Source organism: Cryptomeria japonica, chromosome 4 (genome assembly GCF_030272615.1).
Source record: "Cryptomeria japonica chromosome 4, Sugi_1.0, whole genome shotgun sequence".
Lineage (NCBI taxonomy): Eukaryota > Viridiplantae > Streptophyta > Pinopsida > Cupressales > Cupressaceae > Cryptomeria > Cryptomeria japonica.
In genome coordinates this window covers 324,171,158-324,198,432 of record NC_081408.1, presented here as the reverse complement: position 1 = coordinate 324,198,432, position 27,275 = coordinate 324,171,158, and the positions used below count along the sequence as shown (strand labels likewise).

The following is a 27,275-nucleotide window of genomic DNA, read 5'->3' as shown; positions in this document are numbered from 1 at the left end:
CACTTTGAATAAGAATTATTCAAGCATATACCCCCTTTAGTGGTTTGTATTCCAATGTTTAATGAAAAAGGGTTTAACCATGGTTGATTTGATAGCTAGTTTAGTCCATCCCTTGTTCATCCTAAACAATATCTATATATTCACTTTATCTAGGTCCATTAAAAAAATTTCAATTTATAGTGTTCAAACAAATTTATTTGAAAATAAACTTGTCATGGGAGAGAAAAATAGATTCAAAGAAATCCATGTGAGAGGGTCCAATACCATGCATAAATGCTTGACATAAATTAAATATATTGATAAATACATTCAATAAAGACATATATAAAATAATTCAATCATCACATGTACATTCAATAAATTTACTTGATATCTAACACATAGTAAAAACAAATATATAAATATATATAATAAACATAGGATAAGATCATGACATATGAGGTACACGTGTTTATGCACGAGTGTATCAATTACTCCAAACAAATATGTATGTATTTATGGTCCTAAAAACATGAGTTTGAGTAAATAACTTGAAGGTCCTAGTACATATAATCTAGATCCTCTCTATCTTTTATTATCTCTAAAATCCTTTACAATGTAATTTTAATGTTCTTTCAAATCACATATCTTCGGCTGGGATCTTCTTGAAAACAGAATCTTCATCCACCTCCATCAAATTTTCTATACCATACAAAAAAATTCTAGATTCGCTAGGACCAATTTCTTGTCATATCTAAGCTGCATTAACTTGCTCATTAATAATTTCAATAGGCTATTCTTGACTAGATGTTGAATCTCTTTTTTTGTCCTCTATTTTTTTCTGTCATACAACCTTGATCTAATCCTTTTATTCCCCATTGCAAATTTCTTGTTTTAATTCACCTGCATACACATACATATGCACACATAAGTCTTGAATTGTCCAAGCAAATATGAAACTATTAAGGAGAAAAAATTATTATTAAATTGTGACATACATGCAATACATATAATAAATATAAATCATTAAATTTATAAGTTTTTCCACCTTGAAAAATGCATGATTATGAATGGTTTTAAAGGGGTAGATTATTTCCTTGTGGATTAGGGATTCAAATGTACGTCCACTAAAATAAGTAAAATCTAGAATGGATTAGGAATGGTTAAGGATAATTTGTTGTAGATTAGGGATGAATAGGGATGGTTTCTATGGTTTGAGGATTGTTTATGGTGGATTAGGATGTTTTAGGAATGTTCTTTTAGAAAAATATAAAGGGATGAATTATCTCCTAGTGGATTAGGGATCTAAACTAATTCCAATGAAATTAATGAAACCTAAAATTGATTAGGAATGGTTAAAGATGGTTTGGTGTATACTAGGGATGACTAGGGATGGTTTAATATGGATTGGGATAAAATAGCCCATGGATTCTAGAGTAGATTAGGGATTTGACTGAGGGAAATTAAAGTAAAATATACTTGGATTAAACTTGGATTTTGAAGGATGATGGACTAAACTAACTTTTTTAATGTAAATTAATTAGTAAGAATATGTATTCAATGTAACATAGTAAAATATACATTTGAATACATGTAAATAAATTTTATATATATATATATATATATATATATACATATAGATAATACATACATACATGATGAATACTAAGAGGAGGGGGTGAATTAGTATACCAAAAATTAATGAACACAAACACTTAAATAGTTTAGCAGTTAATCGGTATAACAACTTTACTAACAAATGGGTTAAGACAAATGCAAACCAAACAGCAAATAAATCATATACCCACAAGAGCACAATCACCATAACACAAGAGATTTGGACTTGGAAACCCAAATGGAAAAAACCACGGTGAGATGAAATTCACAAGTAATTATCTGCAGAATAGTAACCAGAATGGTTAAGGTTAGACCGGTTAAGGTCATACAATGTTCTTCACCAAAACAAATCCTGTTAGGAATCTCAATCTCTGTTAGGAGATAAGTCTGATTAAAGACTACCTTGTGAGAGGATTTTAGATCCACAGTTGTGAACCACCTTGTTAGAGGATTTACAAAGGCTTTTCTAGGCCTACTTGGTTAAGGGTTTCAGACTTTTCGAAGATGTGAGTAATCAACAAGTGAGTGATCTAAATACTAGCACAGTATGCTTGCTTAGATCTTTGATAGCTCATTGTTAATGCACATTTAGCATTACTTCAGTCTTCAATATCTCCACACTCTGTTTCTTCACACAGACCTAATCTTCTTTTGTAATCGCACATACAAAAACCTCATCAACCACTTAAAACCCTAACAACAACTAAAACCCTAGACATGATGTCCTTATAAAGGAATCTAATTTCATGTCGGTCCAATAGGATTACATTGCAAGTTCCTAGGTGATAGTTTTGATACTTAATATAAGTATAGATCCAATAACCAACAAGATGAGAGGGGGGGTGAATCATACAAACTTAATCATCAATAAAAACATCAGATTCAACCTCGGTAACATATACTTCAGTAATATAACCAAAACTGTTAAACTTGAAAACTCAAAAGCATATGAACAACATAAACCTCATAACACCAGATTTAACATGGAAACCCAAATAGGGAAAAACCATTGTGGGATTTTGGACCCACTAAGAAATATACTCTTCTAGAGTATGCTCGATTAAAAGAAAATCCTGTTAAAGATTACAAACATATTGCTAGACGTGACCCGATTAAGGGATTTCCATCAGATTTGCTAGGATCTTCACCTTGTTAGAAGTGACCTTGTTAAAGGATTTCAAAAACTCAATCAGAATGTCACCTTGCTAGAGGGTTTTACATATAAGACTGTTAAGTCCACTCGGTTAAGAGATTTTCTATCACTTTCACAAAATAACAGTAATAAAATCTATCTGCAACTTCACATCTAAAATGCTAAAGCAGATTCCTATTTGTTCAATACAATCTAGACATAGAACTAATCTTGTCTATCTGTTGGGCTTCTATACTATGTTATTCTAACAGGTCTTCAAGCTTCTATGCTCGGTAATCACTATGTAGCATCCCTGTGCATACACTTGCCCGCATACATTATTTATCAACAGTTTCCTATTTATAAACAATTAGGTAACTACTTAATCTCCTTGATCACATTTCCCATGATCAGTCATAGCCATCAGATCTTCTATCTTGTCCAGGTTCAATGCATCTTTCGATCTGAAAACGTTTTACCCCACCTTGGAACTTGCGCCAAGGTATTGCGGTTCAATCTAAGCTATAGATCTTTATGCCAACTTTCCTTTGCCTTAGATTTGTTAACAAACTTCATTCATGACTCACCAATCATTTAATTTGTTCCAGCTCATCAGCTTCATTAAATAACGCATACAAACATTTAATGCATTATGTTATAGCTCGGTTACAACTCAATTATAACTCGGTGAATACTAAACTTCACTCGGTAGACATTCCACCTTCATTAATCGATAGCGATAACCTTAGGGTATACCGACTAGGTTCTTTGCTTGATAACATAGTATAGTAATAGCCTTTACAATTTGTAACATATGTATGATGTTAAAACAATCTAAAACATCATGATCTCATCATTGTCTGACTCGGTACTAGTTCCCCATTGAATACCTTATTCATCCCCTTATTCATCATATACCTGTGTCTTTTACCGACATCTATATATTCTTCAATTCATACTTACCATGATATGGCAACATCAAACTGAATTAGAAAATCAATTTCTTGACATCAATGACAAAATAATAATATCAAGATAGTAAACATCTTTAATCAGTTATATCCATAATCATCAACAACCTTCTCAATATCCTTATGAAATGACAACAATCTTCCATTGTCTATTATAATGCTATATTGCCAACACTAGGTACAGTGCATCTAGACACATTTGGTAACACAACACAGAATCACCACCAAAGTGTCGGTGGATGATAACTCATCACAAAAATACTGGTTGGTAACTCATCACAAAGTAATACCGGTTCATACATTTACCGATTACCGGTTCACACATTTTACCAATTACCGGTTTGTCAAAATGAAGACTGGGAAAAATGATAACAACTGCTTTGTTCCTTTGTATCACTTTGGGATCCTCGAACCACTTGAGGTCTTCATACCACTTTGGGTCCTCATATCGCTTGAGATCGGTAAACACTTTCTACAAAACATCGATAGTCTAAAGACTATAATACATAATACCGATTGGAACAAATATCGGTTGATCATAACTCATACATACAAAAATTGATCTCAAAGCAAGTGTGCGTCCATCAATGACAATCACAACATCATCATAAAAAATGCCACCAATCTCCCCCTTTGGCATTGATGGCAACACTTAGGAAAATTTTGACATCTAAGTGTTTTACAAAAAAAAATGCCATAATCAAAATTACTCCCCCTAAGCATATACGCTATCCCTTTTTGCAAAAAATACAATGTATGCTACTCCCTTACAGAGATAACATGAAATTATACATAGCATTCACCAAAATTTTAAATACAAAATACTACTCCCCCTTTGCCAATAATGACAAAGTATTGCAGAATAACCCATGTTTCTCATTATCATTAATATAATAAATGTTTTTGATAATAATGAGTGAGACTTATCAAAAACCGATTTAAAATCCTGCATAAAAGTCTTCATGGATAAAGACCATGATTCAAGTAATGAGGTAGCCACCTCACTTTCTGTTTGCATCTGGGATACCTGTTCTTCCATGCCATTAATTGTGCTCATCTCTTGAGTGACCATTAAGGCATCTAGATTAAGATAGCATTTATGAAGTATTTGCAGTCTGGGTAGTAGAACTAGTTGAAGTTCTTGCAAATCCCTCGTCCGGTTGCAAATCTCTACTTCAATTCTGATAGACAGGAGCTGAAACCGGTGAACAATTTGCCCATATGTAGTGAAGGAATCATAGGGCACCTTAAAGGTGCTTATATATGCCTGCAAATCAGATTGTAGTTTTTCCTTCTATGCAAGCACATCATCACAAAATAGATGGGGTTGGCTTATCTTACTAAGCAGTACTTTTCCCTCATCCATAGCATCTCTTATGTCCTTCTGTTCTTTCTGAATTTCAGACCGGAGCTCGTTCAATTTCTTCACTAAGGCAGTGTTTAGTGCCTTTTAATGCTTTTTTTGTGCATTAGCTTCAGTAACCTCTTCCAGGCATTGTACCTGGTCCTCCACAACTATGCATAGAAGTTTTAGTTGGGCCAAAGAGGAATCAGTACTGGGGAGGTTAGTACCGGGAATCAAACTGGTAAGAGTTTCAACCATAGTTTGTATAACATCTTGCTCCTTTTTCCTCCTTAATGCTTCTAGTCACTCTTGTGCAAGCTTAATGCTTTGGAGCAGCTCTGATTCATTTGTAGATTGGAGGTCAATAGGACTATTAATGTTAGCTAGTTTGGCTTGACTACCGATTGCCTTTGGTGTCTCCACATGTGTGCTCTTTGTTGTTTCCTTCTTCGCTTCGGCTCTTTGCTTTTCCTCTTCTACCTTCTTTTGTTCCTCTGCTTCTTTCTTTTTCTTCTCTTCATCCTTCTTCCTTTCTTCTTCCTTCTGCTTCTCATCTTCTTTCTTCTTCTCCTCTTCCTATTTCCTCTTCTCCTCTTCCTGTTTCCTTTTCTCTTCTCCTCTTCCTGTTTCCTCTTATCCTCTTCCTGTTTCCTCTTCTCCTCTTCCTGTTTCCTTTTCTCTTCTTCTTTTCTCTTCTCTTCTTCCTGTTTCTTTTTCTCCTCTTGCACTTTATCAACCTTTTCTTTGTCATGTTTTTCCTTGTCCACTCTCTCTTTATCAGCCTTTTCCTTTGCTGCATCTAGAGTAACATTTTCACCATCCAAAGCATCAACGTCAATTGTGTTCATTTGTTTAGTAACCGGTTCTCCTTCACTGTCATATATCTCATTCGGTTTTCCGGTTTCTAGTTCTTGTTTAGCCTTCTTGTTGGCTTCAGACACTTGGTGCAACCTCAGAGCGGCTTTGGCATGTGAGTGTGTATCTTTCACCACTTCAGGGACTTTGCCTTCTAGTAACAAGAGTCTTCTTCTTCTCATGAAGAAGAGGCCTTTGTACTTATCCATAATTTCATAGAGTTCTGAATTTGACACATTAGGAAAATATTGTGCAAAAATTTCTTCTCTTATTTCCTGTTCCTTTTCTATGGCAATGCGCCATTTGTTATCTAAAGAATTGTATAAATAATCCGGTGTCACAGATCTAATTTCTGATGGCGACCGATCATTAATACATAGATATTGAATAACCTCTTGTTCAACTTCCTCCTTTTCATTGTCATTAAAATCATCAAAATGATCTATTAAATCACTTAGCACTTTTCTCCTAATATTCTTGATAGTCCTTTGAAAATGAGTCAATAGTTTGTAAGAGGAAATGTCTATATTTACTGGTGTTGACGATGTCGGTTCATTGCTGGTTGTCTTTGCCTACTTCCTTGTTTTCATAGTCTTCTTAGGCTGCACTTCAGGTTCTGTATCCTCAGAATCTGGTGAGTTGTTCTTAGTTTTCTGCTTTATTTCAAAGACCTTGGCAAGTGAAACTTTCAGTTTCTTCTTGGCAGGTGATCACTTGGTCACTTTAGGACTTGCAGAAGTAACCGGTGTCGATACCGATGGAACTACCTTTCCCTTCTTCACTGAAGGTTCTTCAACCGGTGTTACCCTTTCTAAGTAGGTGTTGATTCTCTTCTTCTTTGGATCAAGAGGTGAGGCAATTAGGGTAGAGGCATACCCATTGAGCATGTCATACATCACCTCATATCCCATGGGCTCCACTTTTTCTTTTCTAGGCTCAACCGCCTCCATTATGCACTCATCTACTTTGATGATAAAGCGGATGTCTTCTTCATACTTCTTGACAATATCGCCAGATATCCTCATCTTCCACTTGAATTCATCAAAGTATTTGTTCAAGACTTTAGGATAACCGATTCCCACCACTTGAAGACTTTCTCTGATTTGCTTGGTAACTGGTTGGTCAGCAGACCATTGAATATCACCGACTCCCAAAAAAATAGCCTTGAAAGTAGAAAAAAAATCCTACCAACAGTTGTCCAAATTTAAATCTTAAGGCATTTTCCTATTTAATAGACTTCAAGTTTCCAAAATTTGCCTCTGCATACAGGTGCACAGATCAAATGAGGCATCTTCCATGATCATTCTATAGGTAGCATTAACCGCAGCAGCAGAGACAGAGTTAATTCTACTGGCATAGAATGTCCAGTATCTGATCACCATGCAGGCATACTTGACCAAATCATCCTTGATGGTGTTGATGGTCATTCCCCGTTGGTCTCTCATAGAACTGGTGAGCTTGGTCATTTCTGTCTTAATGACTTTCCTTAGGGCTGGCACTTCTCCAACATTATAGAAACTGGTGACGACATGAATCACTTTTGGTGTGATGTCATGTGTCTACTCAAGATATATTTTGTCATCGTGCACTCTGCTTAGGATGATGCAGATGTGATCTTCTATGAATTCTTCAAGAAAATAGACCGCATTGTGAAGTTTCTTTCTTTCCAGGATGTTGTATTCCAATTTGATCTTCTTGTCATCCCCGCAAAATAAACCTAACTGAGAATGGATCACTAGGGATCCTAGATCTTCTAGTTTGCAATCAATATAATCTGAAATACCTTCCTCAACTATAACACCAGCGGGTATCTGGGATAGGGTATTGTATTTCATCTTCCTTTGTATGAAATTCATTGAATCAATAGGTGCACTTGAACTGGAGTGCGATGCAGAAGCCATGATAAACAAAGAAACTCAAAAAATACCTTCGCAAATCAAGATTTAGGGCTTTGACATTGTAGCTAGCAACACACCACTTTGGTCGCTTGGAACACCGCTTAGTGTTCTTCACTTGACTGATTGATACTATCTCTGGATTCTACTTCAAAGTTTTTGAAATCTCTCTAAATCGCAAAATAAATCGTCTTTGGTCGCTTTGCTCTTTTGAATTTCTTCGCTCACAAATTGATAAGTGAAAATGACTTGAAAATTTCATTTAAACGAATTCTTCATCTACCACAATAAATGCTCCACCGTTAGGGCATAAACCCTAATTTTGCCTTTTACCATTTCCGGTCTTCTGTCAATTAATAGGTTAACACATACCGGTTAAGGTCTTTTACCGATATAAACCAGGGATTCAAAATATTTCAACGATTCACTCCCCCTAAGCTTTTCTGAAGCTTAGTTTACCGGTTCAGAGATTTCCACACTAGGTGCAGAAACCGGTTCTTCTTGTGATACTTCTTCTAGTTTCTTTTTCCAAGTTTTCTTCATGTCCATTTGAACAATTTCAACATCAATATTTCCTTTCGGAGTGATTGGTATGTCATCCGATATGTTCTTTCTCATCCTACAGATTCTAGTTGTGTGACCCGGTTTATTGCAATGATAGCAAACCATTCCAATTTCTCTCCATGGTCCATTATTCATGTTTCCATTCTTCCTTCAGCATGTTGTAGCAGTGTGACTGCTACCATGATAGATCAAATAGGTTTCTCTCCAACCAGTTGTCGCTTGATAGCCACCACTACCTGACTAATGGTCATAGGCATTATACCAGTTTGGATTCCGGTTCACAGAGGATTCAGGAAAAACTCCTTGACTCCTTTGAGGATATCTTCTAGTGTTGTGCACAATAGACCTGCATTCAAATGCTTGATGCCCAAACTTGTTGCATGTATAATAGTTACCATTGAATCTATTGGATCTAGGCTTATTGTTTAGAAAATAAGGAAAATTATTGTAAGCCTTATTTCTACATACATTGGCAGTGTGTCCTTCCTTGAGACAATTAAAGCAAACAGGTTTAAACTTTTTCTTACCTTTATCCTTTGGTGTCGGTTGCTTCTTTGATGCTACATCTTTTGCTCCAGAGGTCTCACCTACCTCATAACCGGAGAAACCAAGTCCATTAGTATTCTTTACCAGTTTGGCTAATTTAAGCTTTTGCTCTAACTTAGCAACACTCTGATTGAATTTGGCAAGTATCTCCTTTGTTTTAGTGAGTTCCTTGGTAATAGAAGCATTGGACTCCTTCAAGGTTGCATTCTCAGAAATAGCCATTTTTAGTTTACCTTGCATTTCTTCTTTTTCCATTTTACTCTCTTTGAGATGAGCAGTAAGTGCACTGGTTTCTTTCTTCAGTATGGAGATCTCATGATCTTTGTCTTTTACCAGATCTTCATCTTTCCTCTGGTTCTCAATCTCTCGACACATTTTGATAGTCGGTCCTTCTAGTTCCCTTCTCAGATTGGCATTAGACCCATTCAGTTTTTCAACTTCTTCAACTAGGGCTTCCATGTCTGCTTCATCAAAAGAACTATTTTTAGTAAGCTCCATTAGTTTCTCAGCATGCTCTCTTCTTTTTGCCAGAGGCTTTATATTTGACCTTGAGTTCATCAAAGGCTTTCTCAGTCTGAGTGAGACGGTGAGTAAGCTCCATCATAGTGTATTCCCCCATATCTCCTTCCAAGTGGTTAGACTTATAGAAAGGTTGGCTCTGATACCAATTGATGAATACTAAGAGGGGGGCGGTGAATTAGTATACCAAAAATTACTGAACACAAACACTTAAATAGTTTTGCAGTTAACTGATATAACAGATTTACTAACAAATCGGTTAAGACAAATGCAAACCAAACAACAAATAAAGCATTCACCCACAAGACCACAATCACCATAACACAAGAGATTTTGACGTGGAAACCCAAATGGGAAAACCACGGTGAGACGAAACTCACAAGTAACTATCTGCAAAATAGTAACCAGACTAGTTAAGGTCAGATTAGTTAAGGTCATACAATGTTCTTCACTAGAACATATCCTGTTAGGAATCTCAATCTCTGTTAGGAGATAAGTCTGATTAAAGACTACCTTGTGAGAGGATTTCAGATCCACAGTTGTGAACCACCTTGTTAGAGGATTTACAAAGGCTTTGCCAGGCCTACCTGGTTAAGGGTTTCAGACTTGTCGAAGATGTGAGTAACCAACAAGTGAGTGATCTAAATACTAGCACAGTATGCTTGGTTAGATCCTTGATAGCTCATTGTTAATGTATATTTAGCATTACTTCAGTCTTCAATATCTCCACACTCTGTTTCTTCACACAGACCTAATCTTCTTATGTAATCGCACATACAAAAACCTCATCAACCACCTAAAACCCTAACAACAACTAAAACCCTAGACATGATTTCCTTATAAAGGAATCTGATTTCATGTTGGTCCAATAGGATTACATTGCAAGTTCCTAGGTACAGTGCATCTGGACACATTTGGTAACATGACACAGAATCACCGCCAAAGTGTTGGTGGATGATAACTCATCACAAAAATACCAGTTGGTAACTCATCACAGAGTAATATCGGTTCATACATTTACCGATTACTGGTTCACACATTTTACCAATTACCGGTTTGTCAAAATGAAGACTGGGAAAAATGATAACAACCGCTTTGTTCCTTCATACTACTTTAGGATCCTTGAACCGCTTGAGGTCTTCATACTGCTTTGGGTCCTCATACCGCTTGAGACCGGTAAACACTCTCTACAAAACATAGATAGTCTAAAGACTATAATACATAATATTGGTTGGAACAAATACCGGTTGAGCATAACTCATACATACAAAAAGTGATCTTAAAGCAAGTGTGTTTCCATCAATGACAATCACAACATCATCATCAAAAATGCCAACAATACATACATACATACATATATGTGTGTGTGTATATGTATATGTGTGTGTATATATATATATATATGTATATATGTCTATGTATATGTATGTATATGTACACACACACACACACATATGTGTATGTATGTACACACACACACACACATATGTATGTATGTGTGTGTGTGTATGTATATATATAGATATATATGTGTGTATATGTGTTTATATATATGTATATGTATTTATATATACATATATATATATGTATATGTATTTATATATACATATATAGATATAGATATACATATATATATCTATATCTATATATGTATATGTATATATATCTATATATATATTTATATATATATATATGTATGCATGTATGTAAGTATGTATGTATATATATACATATCCATATATACATACATACATATATATATATATATATACATATATACACATATATATGTATCCATATATGTATGTATGTATGTATGTATGTATGTATGTATGTTTGAATATATATACATGTATATATGTATATGTATATGTATATATATCCATATATACATATATATATCCATATATATGTATATATATATTATATATATATACAAATATATATATCTATATATATATCCATATATATATCTATATATATATGTATATATATACATACATACATATATATATGTATATATATCCATATATACATACATACACACACACACACACACACACCCACACACACACACACACATATACATATATATACATACATATATACACACACACATATACATACACACACACACATATACATATACATATACATACATATATATCTATATATATGTGTATGTATGTATGTATGTATGTATGTACACACACACACACACATGCACACACACATATATATATGTATGTATATATGTATGTATATATGTATGTATGTATGTATGTCTGTGTGTGTGTGTTCATACATACATATGTGTGTGTGTGTGTGTGTTGTTGGCATTCTACACTCACATGAGAATGGTTGATGTTGTCATTGATGGCAACCAACCGGTAACAGGATTCTACAGGTTTACCGGAAACACAGACATCATTTACCAACACCAATAGGCATAACAAATTCATTCATCGGCATCTATTTTACACTGGCAATAAAGTATACCGGCACTCAGGTTGACATGAGACAATTTTGTTTATATGAATTGTATTTTAATGTAATTAATTATCAGTAAGCCGACATGATGTATTGTAAAGACTCATATATGTATGAGATCTTATAGGTCATTTTGATATGATATGTAGAGGCGATTATGTAACAAGATAATAGAAGATAGCGAAAGGATTTTGTAATAAGGAAGATAGATTATGTGAGCGAATATCATTTTCCAGTAAGGTTTTTGGTTATGGTTTCTAACAAAGCTTAAACCGATACTGAATCAAGCATTGCAGATGCTATTTTGAGTAGTACATTGTCTTGGATTTAATTATCCATTTTTTAGTCAGTGAGACTCTTTCATTGAGAAGTGAGCTCTAGGTTGTTGGCCTTCCTGCATGTGCAGGCCCCTATTGTAAGTAATATTTATTCATATTGGCCAGTGAGTAAATATTATGGGTCACAAATCCCATTGAGGTTTTTCCCTTACCAGGTTTCCTTGCCAAAATATCTTGTGTTATGGGGTGAATTTATGTTGTCTCTGTTATTTCTCTTTACTGCATTATTACTTGTTTACCGGTACATTAATTTGGGTTGCAAAGGTATAAATAAATTCAAATATTTCATTAACTAGTTAGACACTGATTCAACCCCCCCCTCTCAGTGTCTTTGGGACTATCATTTCATTTAACAATTGGTATCAGAGCCTGGTCCTCTATTTGCAAAAGCCTAACAGCTTGAGGAAGATTCTGAAACCGGTACCGATGGAGAGTTTAAGAAAATAGTTGGAAGGAGCTCTTGAAGATTTTGATGCAGAAAAATTGAAGAATATCAAACTTGAAGATGATCTGAGGATTGCCTAGGAATTCATTAAAGGACTTTAGGAGAACCTAGTTATAGCACAAAACAAGAGGAAGGAACTTCATGAGAAAATGCAGAAACGTGATGATGAAAAGGAAACTCTTAGTGATATTGCAGAAAAGTTGAGGCAAGGGAACAGTAACATGAGGAATGAAATGCAAGATTTAACCATGAGGCTATGTAAGGATATTGAAGATAGGAAGACAAATGAAGAAGACTTGACTAGGAGACTTAATGATGGAGCAAATGAAAATCTAAGACTTTGTCATGAAAATGATATGCTAAAGACAAATTTGATTCACATGCAACATGATAAAGAGGAGCTTATGAGACAAGTTGGGATTCTGGAAAATGACTTGATCACTGCAAATGAACACAAAGACAAATTCAAGAAAAGTTCAGAATGGCTTGATGACATGCTAAAAAACCAGAAACCTGATGGAGATACAATTGGACTTGGATTTGAACATAGAGAAAGTTCTAGGACTGCAAATAATCAAGATCACAGTAAACCGATAAGACAACCTAATGCTTATAAATTTAAAGGGAAATGTTTTAATTACAACAAATTTGTTCATAGAGAAAATCAATGTAGATTTAGAAATAATCAGAATACAAATTTACCCATTGGTCAATGTTCCAAATAAAATAAAGTTGTTCATAACTCAGAAAATTGCAGAATAAATGTGAAATGCTATGTTTGTGGTAGATTTGGACATGTATCTAATCAATGCAGAACACAAATTGGTCAAGGATATGGAAAATATATTCAGAGGAATAATGTAACTTTTTATGCATGTAACAAGATTGGGCATATTGCAAAATTTTGTAGAAGCAAGACTATACTGAAGAACAATAAAGGATCTAATGAGAAGGGAAAAGAAAAAGTAAACAAAATAAAGCAAAAAATTTCAAAACAATGGATCAAGAAGAGAGATCAGAGAATTGATGAATCTATCTTTGCACTAGTAGAACAGAGTAATCCTCCACCGGTAGGAGATTCTTCATCTGATTAAGGAATAATCCTTAGGGGGGGGGGTATGGAAGCAAATTGAAAATCATGCATTCTACCCTCGGTTGATGGTGAGAAGATATATTTCTTCTTTATCGGTAGATATGTTAAGACTTCACTTAACTGGCAAGCATTTAATGCGGTTGTTGAAGAAATTTTTGGTTATAAAGCACTAGAAAACCCCATTTCAATTCACCAAGCATCCAAGCATTCGAAGAGTGAAAAGAGAGAGCAAAGGCATTCTAAGGCGAAGCGGCAAGGTTTTTTTTAGGCATTCAAGGATTTCACAAGTCAAAAGGTATTTATCTTTTGAAATGGCATCTTCATCTTTTGCACTTGAATTTATTGCAAACCCTATTGTGTTAGAGAACATTAAGCACCCTAGACCCGTGTTTAAAATCATTCCTAAGATTGCTAAGCAATATGATTCCATCAAAGCCTTTTCCAAGATTCCAAAGGGAGTTGGTTTTGTCGAAGACCTGAGGATTTATATTCACTGCAACATAGAGAATTTAGGGTCTGGTGATTTGAAAAACATGTACAAAGATGTTATAATTGATGAACAAGGTTTAGTCAAGCTGGAGCATAAGATTGTTGAGGATTTAGGATTTGTTGAAATTTTGAACATTCCTAAATTTTTGGATGAAATAGTTCGTCTTGTACTGAGCAGAGTTCATGGGGAGTTTATGTGGCTAGACTCTATTTTTAAAATCACTAAGGAAGCAACCAAGGCAGTTACTAGTTTACCCTCAACTGGTACTAGGCCCGACAAAAAGAAGAAGATACCAAACAAGGGTGTTATGGACCTAACCGGAGCTACATTTGACAACAGATCTCTTAGGGTTAGTGATATCACTGATGCAAATATGAAATATGTGAGCATGCTATTTGGATACATAGTTACTCATGCAAATAGGTTAAATTTTGTTTCTAGCTTGTGTATACATAGTGCATATGAAATGGTTAAGATAAATGCTAAAATTTACATCTGTGAGTAGCTTAAGGATGAACTGATAGATAACTTGAAAAAGATTAAGGGTGATAAGAAGGGAACATTCTATTTTGGGAATCTACTTGTGTGTTTAATGCTTTACTTCACAAAGGAGATACCCAACATTGGTCACAAGGACTTTGCATATGACATCCCTATTGGTAGACAAATCATGGAAGCTATTACTGGCATAGGTGCTAACAGTGATGACATGGTAAAAGCCTATTTCAAAAACTTTCAAACCAAGATGAAGGCTAGAGAAAGGATACCACAGAGTATTGTGGATAAGTATGACAAGCAAATATGTTTTCTAATCAAAAGAGATGAAACGTGGATGGAAGTTGTTACTCCTAGAACCATTTGGATAACAGAGATGGGATATGAAGTAGATCTGAATATTCTTGAAGCTTATGCTAAGACATTTCTTGATGCAACTTTGGAACCTTCTGAAGAATTTTTTGGCAGTGCTGACACTATTGAGAGTATTGTTTCAATGAAAAAGAAGAGGAAAAGAAGAGAAAAATTCATCAGAGATGCATCCAAAATGGTTAAAGAGGTTAAAGAAAATTTGATGAACTTAAGTGGTATTTATGCTAGTGAACTGGAAGGACTGGAACCAATAGCTCATGTTTCACCAATTGTCACTTCTTCTGATACAGATAGTGGTAAGGCAGCAGAGTTCAAAAGAGTTGAAAGGGAGAAGAGGAAACCTTCATCGGTACCTTCTCCTTCTCCTAAAAGGACAAGAACATTAAGGAAGAAGCAGCAGGCTATAAGAGACTCTAAGAAGAAATTAACTCCAAAGAAGAAACAACAACCTAAGGCACTAGATACCCTTACACCAGAGGAATTGATCAATGATATTACACAAGAAGGTAATCTTAGTAATGTGATAAATTCTATCATTATTTCAAGGATTCTAACAAGGAGACAATAGAGGAAAGCATCATTTTGCATCTTGACATCTACAAGAAAGTTTTGATTGAGGTTGTAGATGATCTGCCTAATGACTTATACATAATATTAGAGGCTAAAAGAATGTCAATGATGGAATTGGATAAAAAGTTAAAGGTTGAAGCATTGTTGGTTGTTCACCCTGTTAATTCTAGAGAGGATATTGATGAACTGATTGTTGAAGCCAACCGCTCAGTTTTTATGAGTGGTCACCGACAGGTTAGTCTAATGGTGGGGAGAGTGAAAGAAATAGCTGATGAAACTACTAACAAATGGGACATATTTTTTGTTGAAAAAGAAAAGAAAGAAGAAAGGGATAGACAAAAAATGGATGTCTTTTACAAAGGTATATCAAAAGGATAAAGGTAAAGGCAAAATTGGTAGTGTACCTATTATAAAGGTCATAGATAACCTTTCTCCACCAGCACAGGACACCCCACCAATAACTTCAGGGACACCAGTACATACATACAGTCAACTAGATAAGGAGGTTGAAGAAACAACTCACACTGATAGTAATCTAGAATCAGAAATTCTTTTTACTATAAATGAAGATACATAGGATTTTAATATTGTTATGGATAAAGAGACTGCAAAGGTTAAGACAGTTGATGCTACGAATGTTGAGATCTTTGAGTCACCGGTTAACACTGCTAACTCTCAAAACATTGAAATACTGATAGAAGCTAAGAAAGTGGACATTGAGAAACAAGCAGATGCAAAGGTACTTACACAGACTGAAAACCCAACAAAAGGAGAGGTAATAACACACAGTGAGAAACCGGCAACAACTATAAATAAAGAGGTAACAAATGATGGAAACAAGGAAGAAATTGTTAAGGTAATTGGTCAAGTATCTGTGGAAAAGGAATTTATTGCAGAATTGAGCACATCCACTACAAATTTCAGACCTACAAATGTAACAAATGTTCTTTTGGATTCAATTAAGAGGATCACATATTGCAATGCCTTAGCATTTAAGGTCATTGATGATACATTGCCTATTTTGAAAATGACTGCACCGACATGTAAGATAGATCATATTGATGGTTCTTTGAGGAAATTGGATGCATTGTCCAAATTTATTGCTTCAAATGTTCTAACTATAGATAAGGTTAATGAAGAAACCATTAAGGAAAAGGTGAATTCTTTGAGAAAACTATCAAGGATTGTACTAAGCATATTGATTCCTTATTACCGGTACTTAATTCAACAATTTTGGAATATAAGGATTTGTATAAAGAAGCTTGCAAGCCTCACCACCTGACTGAATACATTGATGACAAAATAAAGAAAAAACAAAAGGAGATATATGATATAACAGATAATATGATAGGTTCTTTGGAACTTACCTCAGTTTTTAATCAAGAGATGGCAGTTTTTGAGGAAAAGATAGAGAAACTAGAGTAGGAAAAAGAAAGGATAAGGTTGAAGGCCTGGGAGCTGAAAAACAAACTTGGTCCTAGATTGGACAACCTTACAACTCAGCGGGTTGAGCTATCTATAGCAGCAATTCAAGGAGACCGATCACTAGAGCAACAAATGCATTATCTGACCAGCATGATCCAATAGACTGAAACCATTATCTCTGACAGTAATAAATTTATGTAGAGCCTAAATCTAATTTTGGCGGATATCTTTCAAATTGTACACAACTAGTTACAGGCTATGAGGTAGAATTTTGTACTCTTTGAATTTTTTTGACATCCTTTGTCATTGATGCCAAAGGGGGAGTAGTATGGATAAAAATGTATGGAGAAAGAAAATGTACAGAAGAAATCACTTGCTCAGGGGGAGCACACTCTTTTTTGGGGGGGATCAGTTTTGGACTTTATTTTTGGACAATACTTTTTGGATTTTTCTCATGAGTGTTGCCATCAATTCTAAAGGGGGAGATTGTTGGCATTCTACACTCACATGAGAATTGTTGATGTTGTCATTGATGGCAACCAACCGGTAACAGGATTCTATAGGTTTACGGGCAACACAGACATCATTTATCGGCACCTTCAAGCACAACAAGTTCATTCATCGACATCTAGTTTACACTGGCAATAAAGCATATCGGCACTCAGGCCGACATGGGACAAAGTTTTGTTTATATGAATTGTATTGTAATGTAATTAATTATCTGTAAGCCAACATGATGTATTGTAAAGACTCATATATGTATGAGATCTTATAGGTCATTTTGATATGATATGTAGAGGCGATTATGTAACAAGATCATAGAAGATAGTGAAAGGATTTTGTAATAAGGAAGATAGATTATGTGAGCGAATATCATTCGTCGGCAAGGTTTTTGGTTATGGTTTCTGATAGAGCTTAAACTGGTACTAAATCAAGCATTGCAGATGCTATTTTGAGTAGTACATTGTCTTGGATTTAATTATCCATTTTGTAGTCAGTGAAACTCTTTCATTGAGTAGTGATCTCTAGGTTGTTGGCATTCCTGCATGTGCAGGCCCCTATTGTAAGTAATATTTATTCATATTGGCCAGTGAGTAAATATTGTGGGTCACAAATCCCACCGAGGTTTTTCCCTTACCGGGTTTCCTCACCAAAATATCTTGTGTTATGGTGTGCATTTATGTTGTCTTTGTTATTTCTCTTTGCTGCATTATTGCTTGTTTACCAGTACATTAATTTGGGTTGCAAAGTTATAAATAAGTTCAAATATTCCATTAACTAGTTAGACATGGATTCACCACCACCCCCCCTCTCAGTGTCTTTGGGACTATCATTGCATCTAACATGTGTGTGTGTGTGTGACACACACACACGCGCGCGCACACACACACACACACACACACACACACACACACACACACACACACACACACACACACACATGCATACACATACATATATACAAAGACATACATATATGCATATGTATACATATAAATACACACACACACACACATATAAAATATATATGTATACATGTATACATTTAGATATATATATAGATATGTATATATATATAGATATGTATATATATACAGATATGTATATATATACAGATATGTATATATACACATACACATACACATACACATACACATACACATACACATACACATACACATACACATACACATACATGTACACGTATGCATACACATACACATACATGTACATATACATACATACACATAAACCTAGAATGGTCAAATTAAGATAATTCTAACAAATAATTCATATAACATGCATGCATACTCATTTTAGCAAAATATAGGTGAAAGGAATCTGTATATTGCATGAATTAATGAGGAGACAAATAAGCATTGTGTTGTACCTACAATCCTATAATCATTATATCCAAGCTCAGAAGCTCACAAATCTATAAAATTAATCAATAATGAATCGAAAACTATCACACTTCAAAATTTGAAGCCTTTTTTGCCAAAAAAATTGTCTGTGTGTGACTATTTGATATGCTTGAATTGATGAAAAAATAAATTTAAAAAAATCTTTTATATAGGTATTTGTGTTTAGATTATTTTTGGTTGGTACGTAGTCGGCTAGAAAATTTTCAGCTAGAAGATTTTCGACCAAGCCAATTTCGACTGAAATTCTTTTTGCCAAAATGCTTCCGACCGGGCATGTTTATATGGCATCCTTTTTGACAGTCTCACCCATTTTAGAAAGTTCTACAACTTTCCACTTCCTCTAAATTTTTCTTTAGTAAAAAAGAGTTTTTTTCAAAAAACTAAAAATTCCTTGCTGTAGAGATCGAAGTCAAGAATTCAAACATGTATTTTTTAATATTTTTATATTTTTACTATATTTTTTTCAAAAATATTAAAGCAGGTTATTAAAAATAAAAATGAGGGTGATTAAAAATTAAAAGAAAAATATTAAACCTTCTAAAAATATTTTATAAAATTATGGTGCATTAGAGGAGAGAATCTTCTCCAAAAGCGTATAATTTATTTTTTGATAATGATAAAATATTAGACACAAATTAATTTTAAATGACAACTATCAAATTCTAGTTTGTTGGACTTTAAAATGTTATGATGAAGAAAAAATACCTTTTTTTTTTTTTTTCTTTCTATGCACTAGATATTGATGTTATCTATTTGGAAAATAGAAATTCGAGAATTTTTATTTTCATTTTTATTTTCATTTTTATTTTTGGTGTAAACTCAAGCTCGTATTTTTCTGAATTTTTTAGCAATAAAAAACTTGACTTTATGTGCATTAAAAAATATTAAAAAAATTTACACTAAACTTCATGAATATTTTTACATTTTATTAGTTTACATCATTTTCAAATTCCAAACATAAATGTCACTTTTATGTAGTTGAAGTTGAATAGTTTTTGTTGTGTTGACCAAATATTTTTTTATAAAAGTGTGACACATGTTTGTACTTTTAGCCAAATAGAAATTTCATCAACCATGTTTTCATCAATCAAGTTCTAAAAAACTTTTTCACTAATATAGGCCAAATTTTAGTTTCACAAAATACATTTTTAGAATTCTCAATTATACTAGAAAAATTACAAAATATGGAGACATCAACCTAAACAAATTCTGAGACCATGATCCCTTCACTACCACCAATTTCCTGACTAACCTACAACTAAGCTTGTCAAATGTTACATTCATTAGGGACATTATTTCAATTTCGATACAAAAAAATTGTTGCATTTCTTAGGATATGTAAAATATTATTAAAATTTTTCACTATCACATTATTGAAACACAATCATACCTTTTCCTTACCAACAATCTAATGTAAACTATTATCACTAAGAAAAAATTTGTATTCATCAAAAGCTTAATTAGAGAATCATTACTTGTGAGAATTAATATGATAGGAGAAACTTGAATTAAGTTAGCAAGAGACACCACTAACAACATTAACTAAGAAAACAAAGCATCATTATTACCATCATTGTAGGTTTCATCTTTTGTTTGCATTCCCTCTTTACATGTTCCCATTTCCCATAATTCTAGTACTTCACTATACTATTTCCAAGGGTTTTGGACTATCCTTTACATTTAGATCTATTTTATGATTTCTTTTGTTTTGCTTTTGACCCACCTTTTCCCTTAGGCCTTCCTCAAATATATAATGCATCTTTGAAGCCCTTATGCATGGATTTCCTTCTCACATATCCACTTAGCAAAGTAAAAATAAGAGCATCTATTTTGGGGTTTATAATAGAACCACTTTGAGCAACAATTATATTTTCTATCAAAGAACAAAGTAGTAAAGTGAACCTATCCTCCTCATCTAACTCAACACTAATGGTCGACTTAAAATTAAACTTAAAGAATTCAAATGCTTAGAAATAGAGTCTCCCTCTTTCATTTTCACATATCAGAGCTTTCTTTTTAAAAATAAATTATTAAGAAGGCTCTTAATTTAATAAATATCATATATTATCTTCCACATGCTATGTGTGGTTGTCTCCTCTAAGACATTCAAGATTATGGCATCTCCAAGAGATAACCAAATGGTTCTAACACATGATTTTTTAGGGTTGTCACAAGACAACCCACTTCACACTTCACAAATGATGTGTTGGTATTAAGTATTGAGGTGGAGATGGTTGAGGTTGATTTTTGGGTGGAATTTATTTATGTGAGTAACTTGGTGGGTTTCTTTAGAGAAATAAATATGATTGACTAAGGTCAAGAGGTAAACCAAGTGGAGGGGATCACCTACACCTTTTTGTAAGCTTATCAGGCACCATTGAATATATTAACCTCTTGCAATGTCAACCTTCTCCTTCAAAATATTGAGTTGGTTAATGATGAGGGGCTGAATTAAAGTGGACATAAATAACAATTGGCATAAACTTCTATCAATGTTAGTTTGTGCTTGATAAATTTTAGGTTTTCTTAAGAAAGGGAAGATGGGAGGAAGAATTCACATATGGTGAATAGTTTAATGTTGGCATATGTGTGGATAAATGTTTATTCATTTGTAAGATGGTTGCTGGGAAATATTTGTAATGAAGAATATGCGGTTGGTTAGTGTGTATATTGTTTCTTGTTGTGTTGATAATATTATTATTTTTTGTTTTTTGAGATTCCATACAAAACAACAAATAAACTATGTCATAATTCTTCAAAAATAGAAAGTCAACACTATTCCACTTATAAAAATAAATTGATGAAATTAATTTAATCTAATTTTAAGAGACCAACTAAATTGGTAATTCTCTTTTTATTTTATTTTTATAACAAATGGTATGCAAATAATTAATTAAATGCAACTAAATAGTTCAATACAACTAAATTTAATATATTTGGAAAATCTTTTTTTCTATTATGTAAAAATAGAACCATTTCTTAAAAATATAATGATCAATTTTGCAAGTAGAAAAGATGTGTTTGTTTAGATAATTGTTTTTTAGGTTTCTAAGTTTTTTTATTCGAAGAAGCTAATGATAATTAGAATGATTTATTTAAATGAAAGATAAATTAATTGATATCTTTATTTGATTTGATTTTTTTTATCCAAATTAAGGTAATATTTTGTGATCTACCCTAAACACACAAATTGTATGCAAGGGAAGAGAGCATAAATTTGAATCATTAATTAACCTTGCCCAAAGCTTTAAGTCCTTTGAGTTTTTATTTAAAGTAATGATGTTGATTTTGATGATATGATGAAAGAATAAGTACCCAGTAGAATACTGAGAGGGGGGGGTGAATCAATATATTGAAAAACTGATACAAAGTTCCCAATCTCAAACTCAGTCACACAAAGTAAACATATCTTAGTCAAGATCAATATTCATAATAATACTTGACATCAACCGGTTTAACTGTTATGACAACTTAATAGTAAACAACTTCAATCTTGTAAACATCAACAATTCTTAATCATAACTCAACATATTCATCTTTCAATGCTTCTACTTATCATGCCTTGTCAGAAGTTAATCAAATCAACAAATAAGATCATAACCACAAAAGCATTCACCACTCAACACAAATGTTTATACGTGGAAAACCCAAATAGGTAAAAACCACAGTGAGATGAGACTCAAAAGGATAGCTATCCGAACTCTTCTGAATTTTGCCCCGTTAGGAACCAAGCCTGTTAAAGCTTTACAATAAGTCTTGTTAAGAACTAATTTCAGTTAGGAATCACCTAGTTAAGGGATTTACAAATATGCCTTGATGAAAAGCACAATACCTTGTTAGGAGTAACCTCGCTAGAGGATTTAAGAATCCAAGCTAATGCACCACCTTGTTAGAGGATTTAATAAGTAACCAAGCTTGTTAGAGCTTACCCGGTTACGAGATTTCACTCCTACTGTAATTGTTAGAAAACAAGAAGTTTTCTTGATCTGTCTGAGTAGCACTACATTTGCTTGATCAAATCCTTCTAAGCTTCAATTTGCCTTCACTCAGAGTGTAGATCCATTCGCTGGTTAGGCAACTACACACTCAACAGGTTTCTATCAATCTTGCCAACAACCTTTACAAACAACTTCATTGACCTTAAATACAAATCAATTAGGTCGGTAACACAACAAAAACCTAATTCTCATCATCGAGATTACAAACAAGTTGATACAATCTTGATCGTTAAAAATCATGACAATCTCTTCACATTCTTCAAGAAAATTTCAACCACTCCATGATCACCGCTTCATCGAACTTTGTAACTCATCACACATTGTGCATTAGATGCAATCCACTTTTCTCCTTCCCTAGACAATAAACAAACATACCAAAACAATTTTAACTTCCTCATACAATGATCACGCATGTCTCCATCATTACCGCTTATTAGATAATAAACCAACAAACTTGATCGATTAGGGTTTAACAGTTGATAGGGTTTACCGGTTACATTGCTTAGAAAGGTTTAACCCTTTACACTGATTCATCAGTTCAACTCACAAACGTTACATTTCGGTTTATAACATCTTCCACAAATCTCTTCTTACCAATTACTAGCCAATATCAAAAACAACAATATTAGCCATAACATGAATACCATTATTGGTTCAATTGACATCAATGACAACATATCATTAAAGAAATCTCTATGCAAAATGCCAACAAACTCAAAATGCCAGCAATCTCCCCCTTTGGAATTGATGACAATACAAATATCAACGCTTTTGATTGTTGTTGAGATTGGTGAATAGGAATCCTGGTTTACATTACCAAGTATTCACCTTGCAGTTTTCTGTCTTCAGCCTACCGTTGGTTCACCTAATCAGACACATAATTCTTCTCCTCAATCACATAATTATTCTCCCCCTTTGATAGTAATGCTAAAGTGAAAGTAAAAAGAAAATGTAATTCTCCTCTCACTATGCATCAACATCATTTTGCAACTTGATGCTCCCCCTATGGAATACATCCACTTCTTCATCAATCCATGTAAAATTCTGCAAGTGGTTCAGGGATTGATGCAATCAACATCATGCTCAACTAACTTCATGAAGAGGGACAACCCCCAATTGACTTCTAAGATACTCGAAAGTGGTCTTAGGCAGAGGTTTGGTAAAGATATATGCAAGCTGTGTTAGGTCCCGAAGACAACTAAGAGGGGGGGGTGAATCAGTTGTCCAATAAATTCAACAAAAATTAATTTAACCAAAACTTAATGCTTAATTCTAGTAAACCAAACTTTATGCCGGTAGATAGTTTTATCAGTTAATTGCAGTATCGGTAAAGATTAATGCATGAAATAGAAAGGCAATAACATCCACAACACATAACACAAATATTTGTACGTGGAAACCCTGTAAGGGGAAAAACCATGGTGGGAAGCCTTACCCACAATCAAATGATACTACTGCAGATAGTATGTGTATACAATATGGAGTCTACACATGCAGAAAGGCCAGCTGCCTAGAGCTCATTGCTCAATCACAAAATGGGAGTCACACTGACTACAATTGGATGGTTAAATCCAATGATATTGTACTGCTTAAAATAGCATCTTCATATGTTGGATTCAGTACCGGTTTAGTTCTGATTGCCTTCACAAAAACCTTCCTTCAACCTTCAAATGATGTATGCAAGTATAGCTCTACTTATTTTCGCATATATCCTATTACAATCCTTTTCCTTATCGCATATCAATCTCACAAATGAGATCTTACATTTATACCATAACCTAATACCAATTGAAAATGTTGGCTCACTAAAAATATTACAATAAAATCAATTACAAATAAATCAATAAGTGATGCATCATGTCGGCTCAATGCATTTACAATAATAACAAATCATCTCTATAACATGTTGTGCTGATCTGGAATAGATATGCTTGTTGGTGCATAACCTAGACGTATTTGTTGGTAACAACAAATATGCAAACCCGAATAGACCAATAACCAAATCGCCAAAACCAAGTGATCAAATAATGTCTTCAACATAACCAAGTATTATCTAAGTCATTCCAAGTGTTGGTGAACCACATACTGATGACTGTGCATAAGTCACTGACTTGCCGGTGAACATAACCAAAGATCTCCAAGTGTTGATAAGGTTGACAAGTGTTGACATCAATGACAAAACCATATCAACATATCCAAAATACCAAAAATCTCCCCCCTTTGGCATTGATGGCAACACAAGATGGAAAAACCATCAAAATGCCAAAACAGAAATGCCAAAAACCAAAAACCAACAATCTCCCAAAGAGATCATTAATCAGAAATCAAAATACATAATTTCTCTCCCCTAGGAATAATCTCTCCCAAAAGATATCTCTCCCCAAAATGTTTTTCCATGATATCTCTCCCCCTTTGACATCAAATGCCAAAGAAATACAAAACCAAATACAAAATACTAATTCATTACAAAATACCAACTACTCCCCCTAAGAAGTAGCTCTCCTCATCAAAGCCGGAATAAAATTTCTCTGTTAATTTATGTCGATTGATGACAAACATCAACTGTCTAAGTCTCTACCGATGGGGGTAGGACTCCAAGCTTCTCTCTGAGATATTCAAAAGTATCCTTAGGCAAAGGCTTAGTGAAAATATCTGCAATTTGCTCTTTAGTATTCACATAAACCAATTTTACTTCTTTTGCTTCAACATTCTCTTTTAGAAAAATGAATTTGATAGAAACATGTTTAGTCTTTGAATGAAATACCGGGTTCTTTGATATATCAATTGTTGTCATATTATCACCGTAAATGTTATAGGTTCCTTGCATTTTACCTTTATGTCCTTCAACATTTGTTTAATCCATAATACCTGTGTACAATTAGTTGATGTTGCAACATATTTTGATTCTGCTGTTGATAGTGATGTACAACTTTGTTTCTTGCTCAGCCATGAAATTAGTCTACTACCAAGAAAAAATGCTTTGTCGGTGGTGCTTTTTTTGTCATGTACATCTCCTGCCCAATTAGCACCTGTGTATTCACATAAATCAAAGTTTTCATCTCTAGGATACCATAAACCAAGATTTGTAGTGCCTTGTAGGTACTGGAAAATCCTTTTCACTGTTGATTCATGATTTTCTTTAGGATTACTCTAAAATCTTGAAACAATACATACTGCATTCATAATATCAGGTCTTGTTTGTGTCAAATACAGTAGACCTCCTATCATAGACTTGTATCTAGTCAGATTAACATGTGTTGATTCATCCTTCAAAGATAGTTTATCAGTTGTAGTCATAGGTGTGCTTACCGGTTTAGAGTTTTCAATGCCAAATTTCTTTAGTAATTCCTTCAAGTACTTAGATTGACATAGGAATATACCTTTATCAGTCTATGAAATATGCAATCCTAAAAATAATTTTATCTCTCCAATCATAGACATTTCAAATTCTTGTTGCAGTTTGTTAGAAAAGTCTTTACACAATCCATCTTCTCCTCCAAAGATTATATCATCAACAAAAACTTCAATAACCAAGATGTCATCATTAGTCACTTTGTAGTATAGATTGTTGTCAACATTACCTTTAGTGTATCCAAGCTTCAAAGATATTTGTCCAATCTAGCATACCAAGCTTTAGGAGCTTGTTTTAGTCCATATAAAGCTTTCCTTAACCTGCAAACCATATCTTTGTTATCTGTCAAAGAAAATCCATCAGGTTGTTCAATATAAACTTCTTCTTCAAGATCTCCATTTAGAAATGCACATTTAACATCCATTTGATATACTTTATAGTTCTTGTGTGTTGCAAAAACCAATAAAAGTCTGACTGCCTCAATTCTAGCTACCAGTTCAATGGTTTCATTGTAATCAATTCCTTCTTTCTGTAAATATCCCTTTCAAACTGATCTTTCTTTGCTTCTAATTACCTTGACATCTTCATTAAGTTTATTTCTGAAAACCCATTTAGTTCCAATTACATTTGTGTCTTTAGGCCGGGGAACTAATGACCAAGTGTTATTTCTTTCAATTTGTTCCAATTCATCTTCCATAGCTTTAATTTAATACTTATCTTCACATGCCTCATTAATTGATGTAGGTTCAATTTGAGAAATAAGACATACCTCTTCATTTGCCAATCTTCCTCTAGTCATAACTCCTTGAAATTTGTTTCCAATTATCTGATCTTCAGAGTGATTAGATCTTACATAACG

The 27,275-nt window shown here is 33.8% G+C and overlaps 1 protein-coding gene across 1 annotated transcript in view; it reads right to left on the bottom strand.

Moving 5' to 3' along the window:
* Positions 1 to 764: 764 nt before the first annotated feature.
* Positions 765 to 27,275, bottom strand: part of LOC131041677 (uncharacterized) — a 40,849-nt gene continuing 14,338 nt past the window's right edge. Inside the window, exon 2 of the mRNA XM_057974830.2 lies at positions 765 to 882. Within this exon, the coding sequence (XP_057830813.1) occupies positions 879 to 882 (4 nt within the window). The 3' untranslated portion in view covers positions 765 to 878. The remainder of the gene's footprint in view (positions 883 to 27,275) is intronic.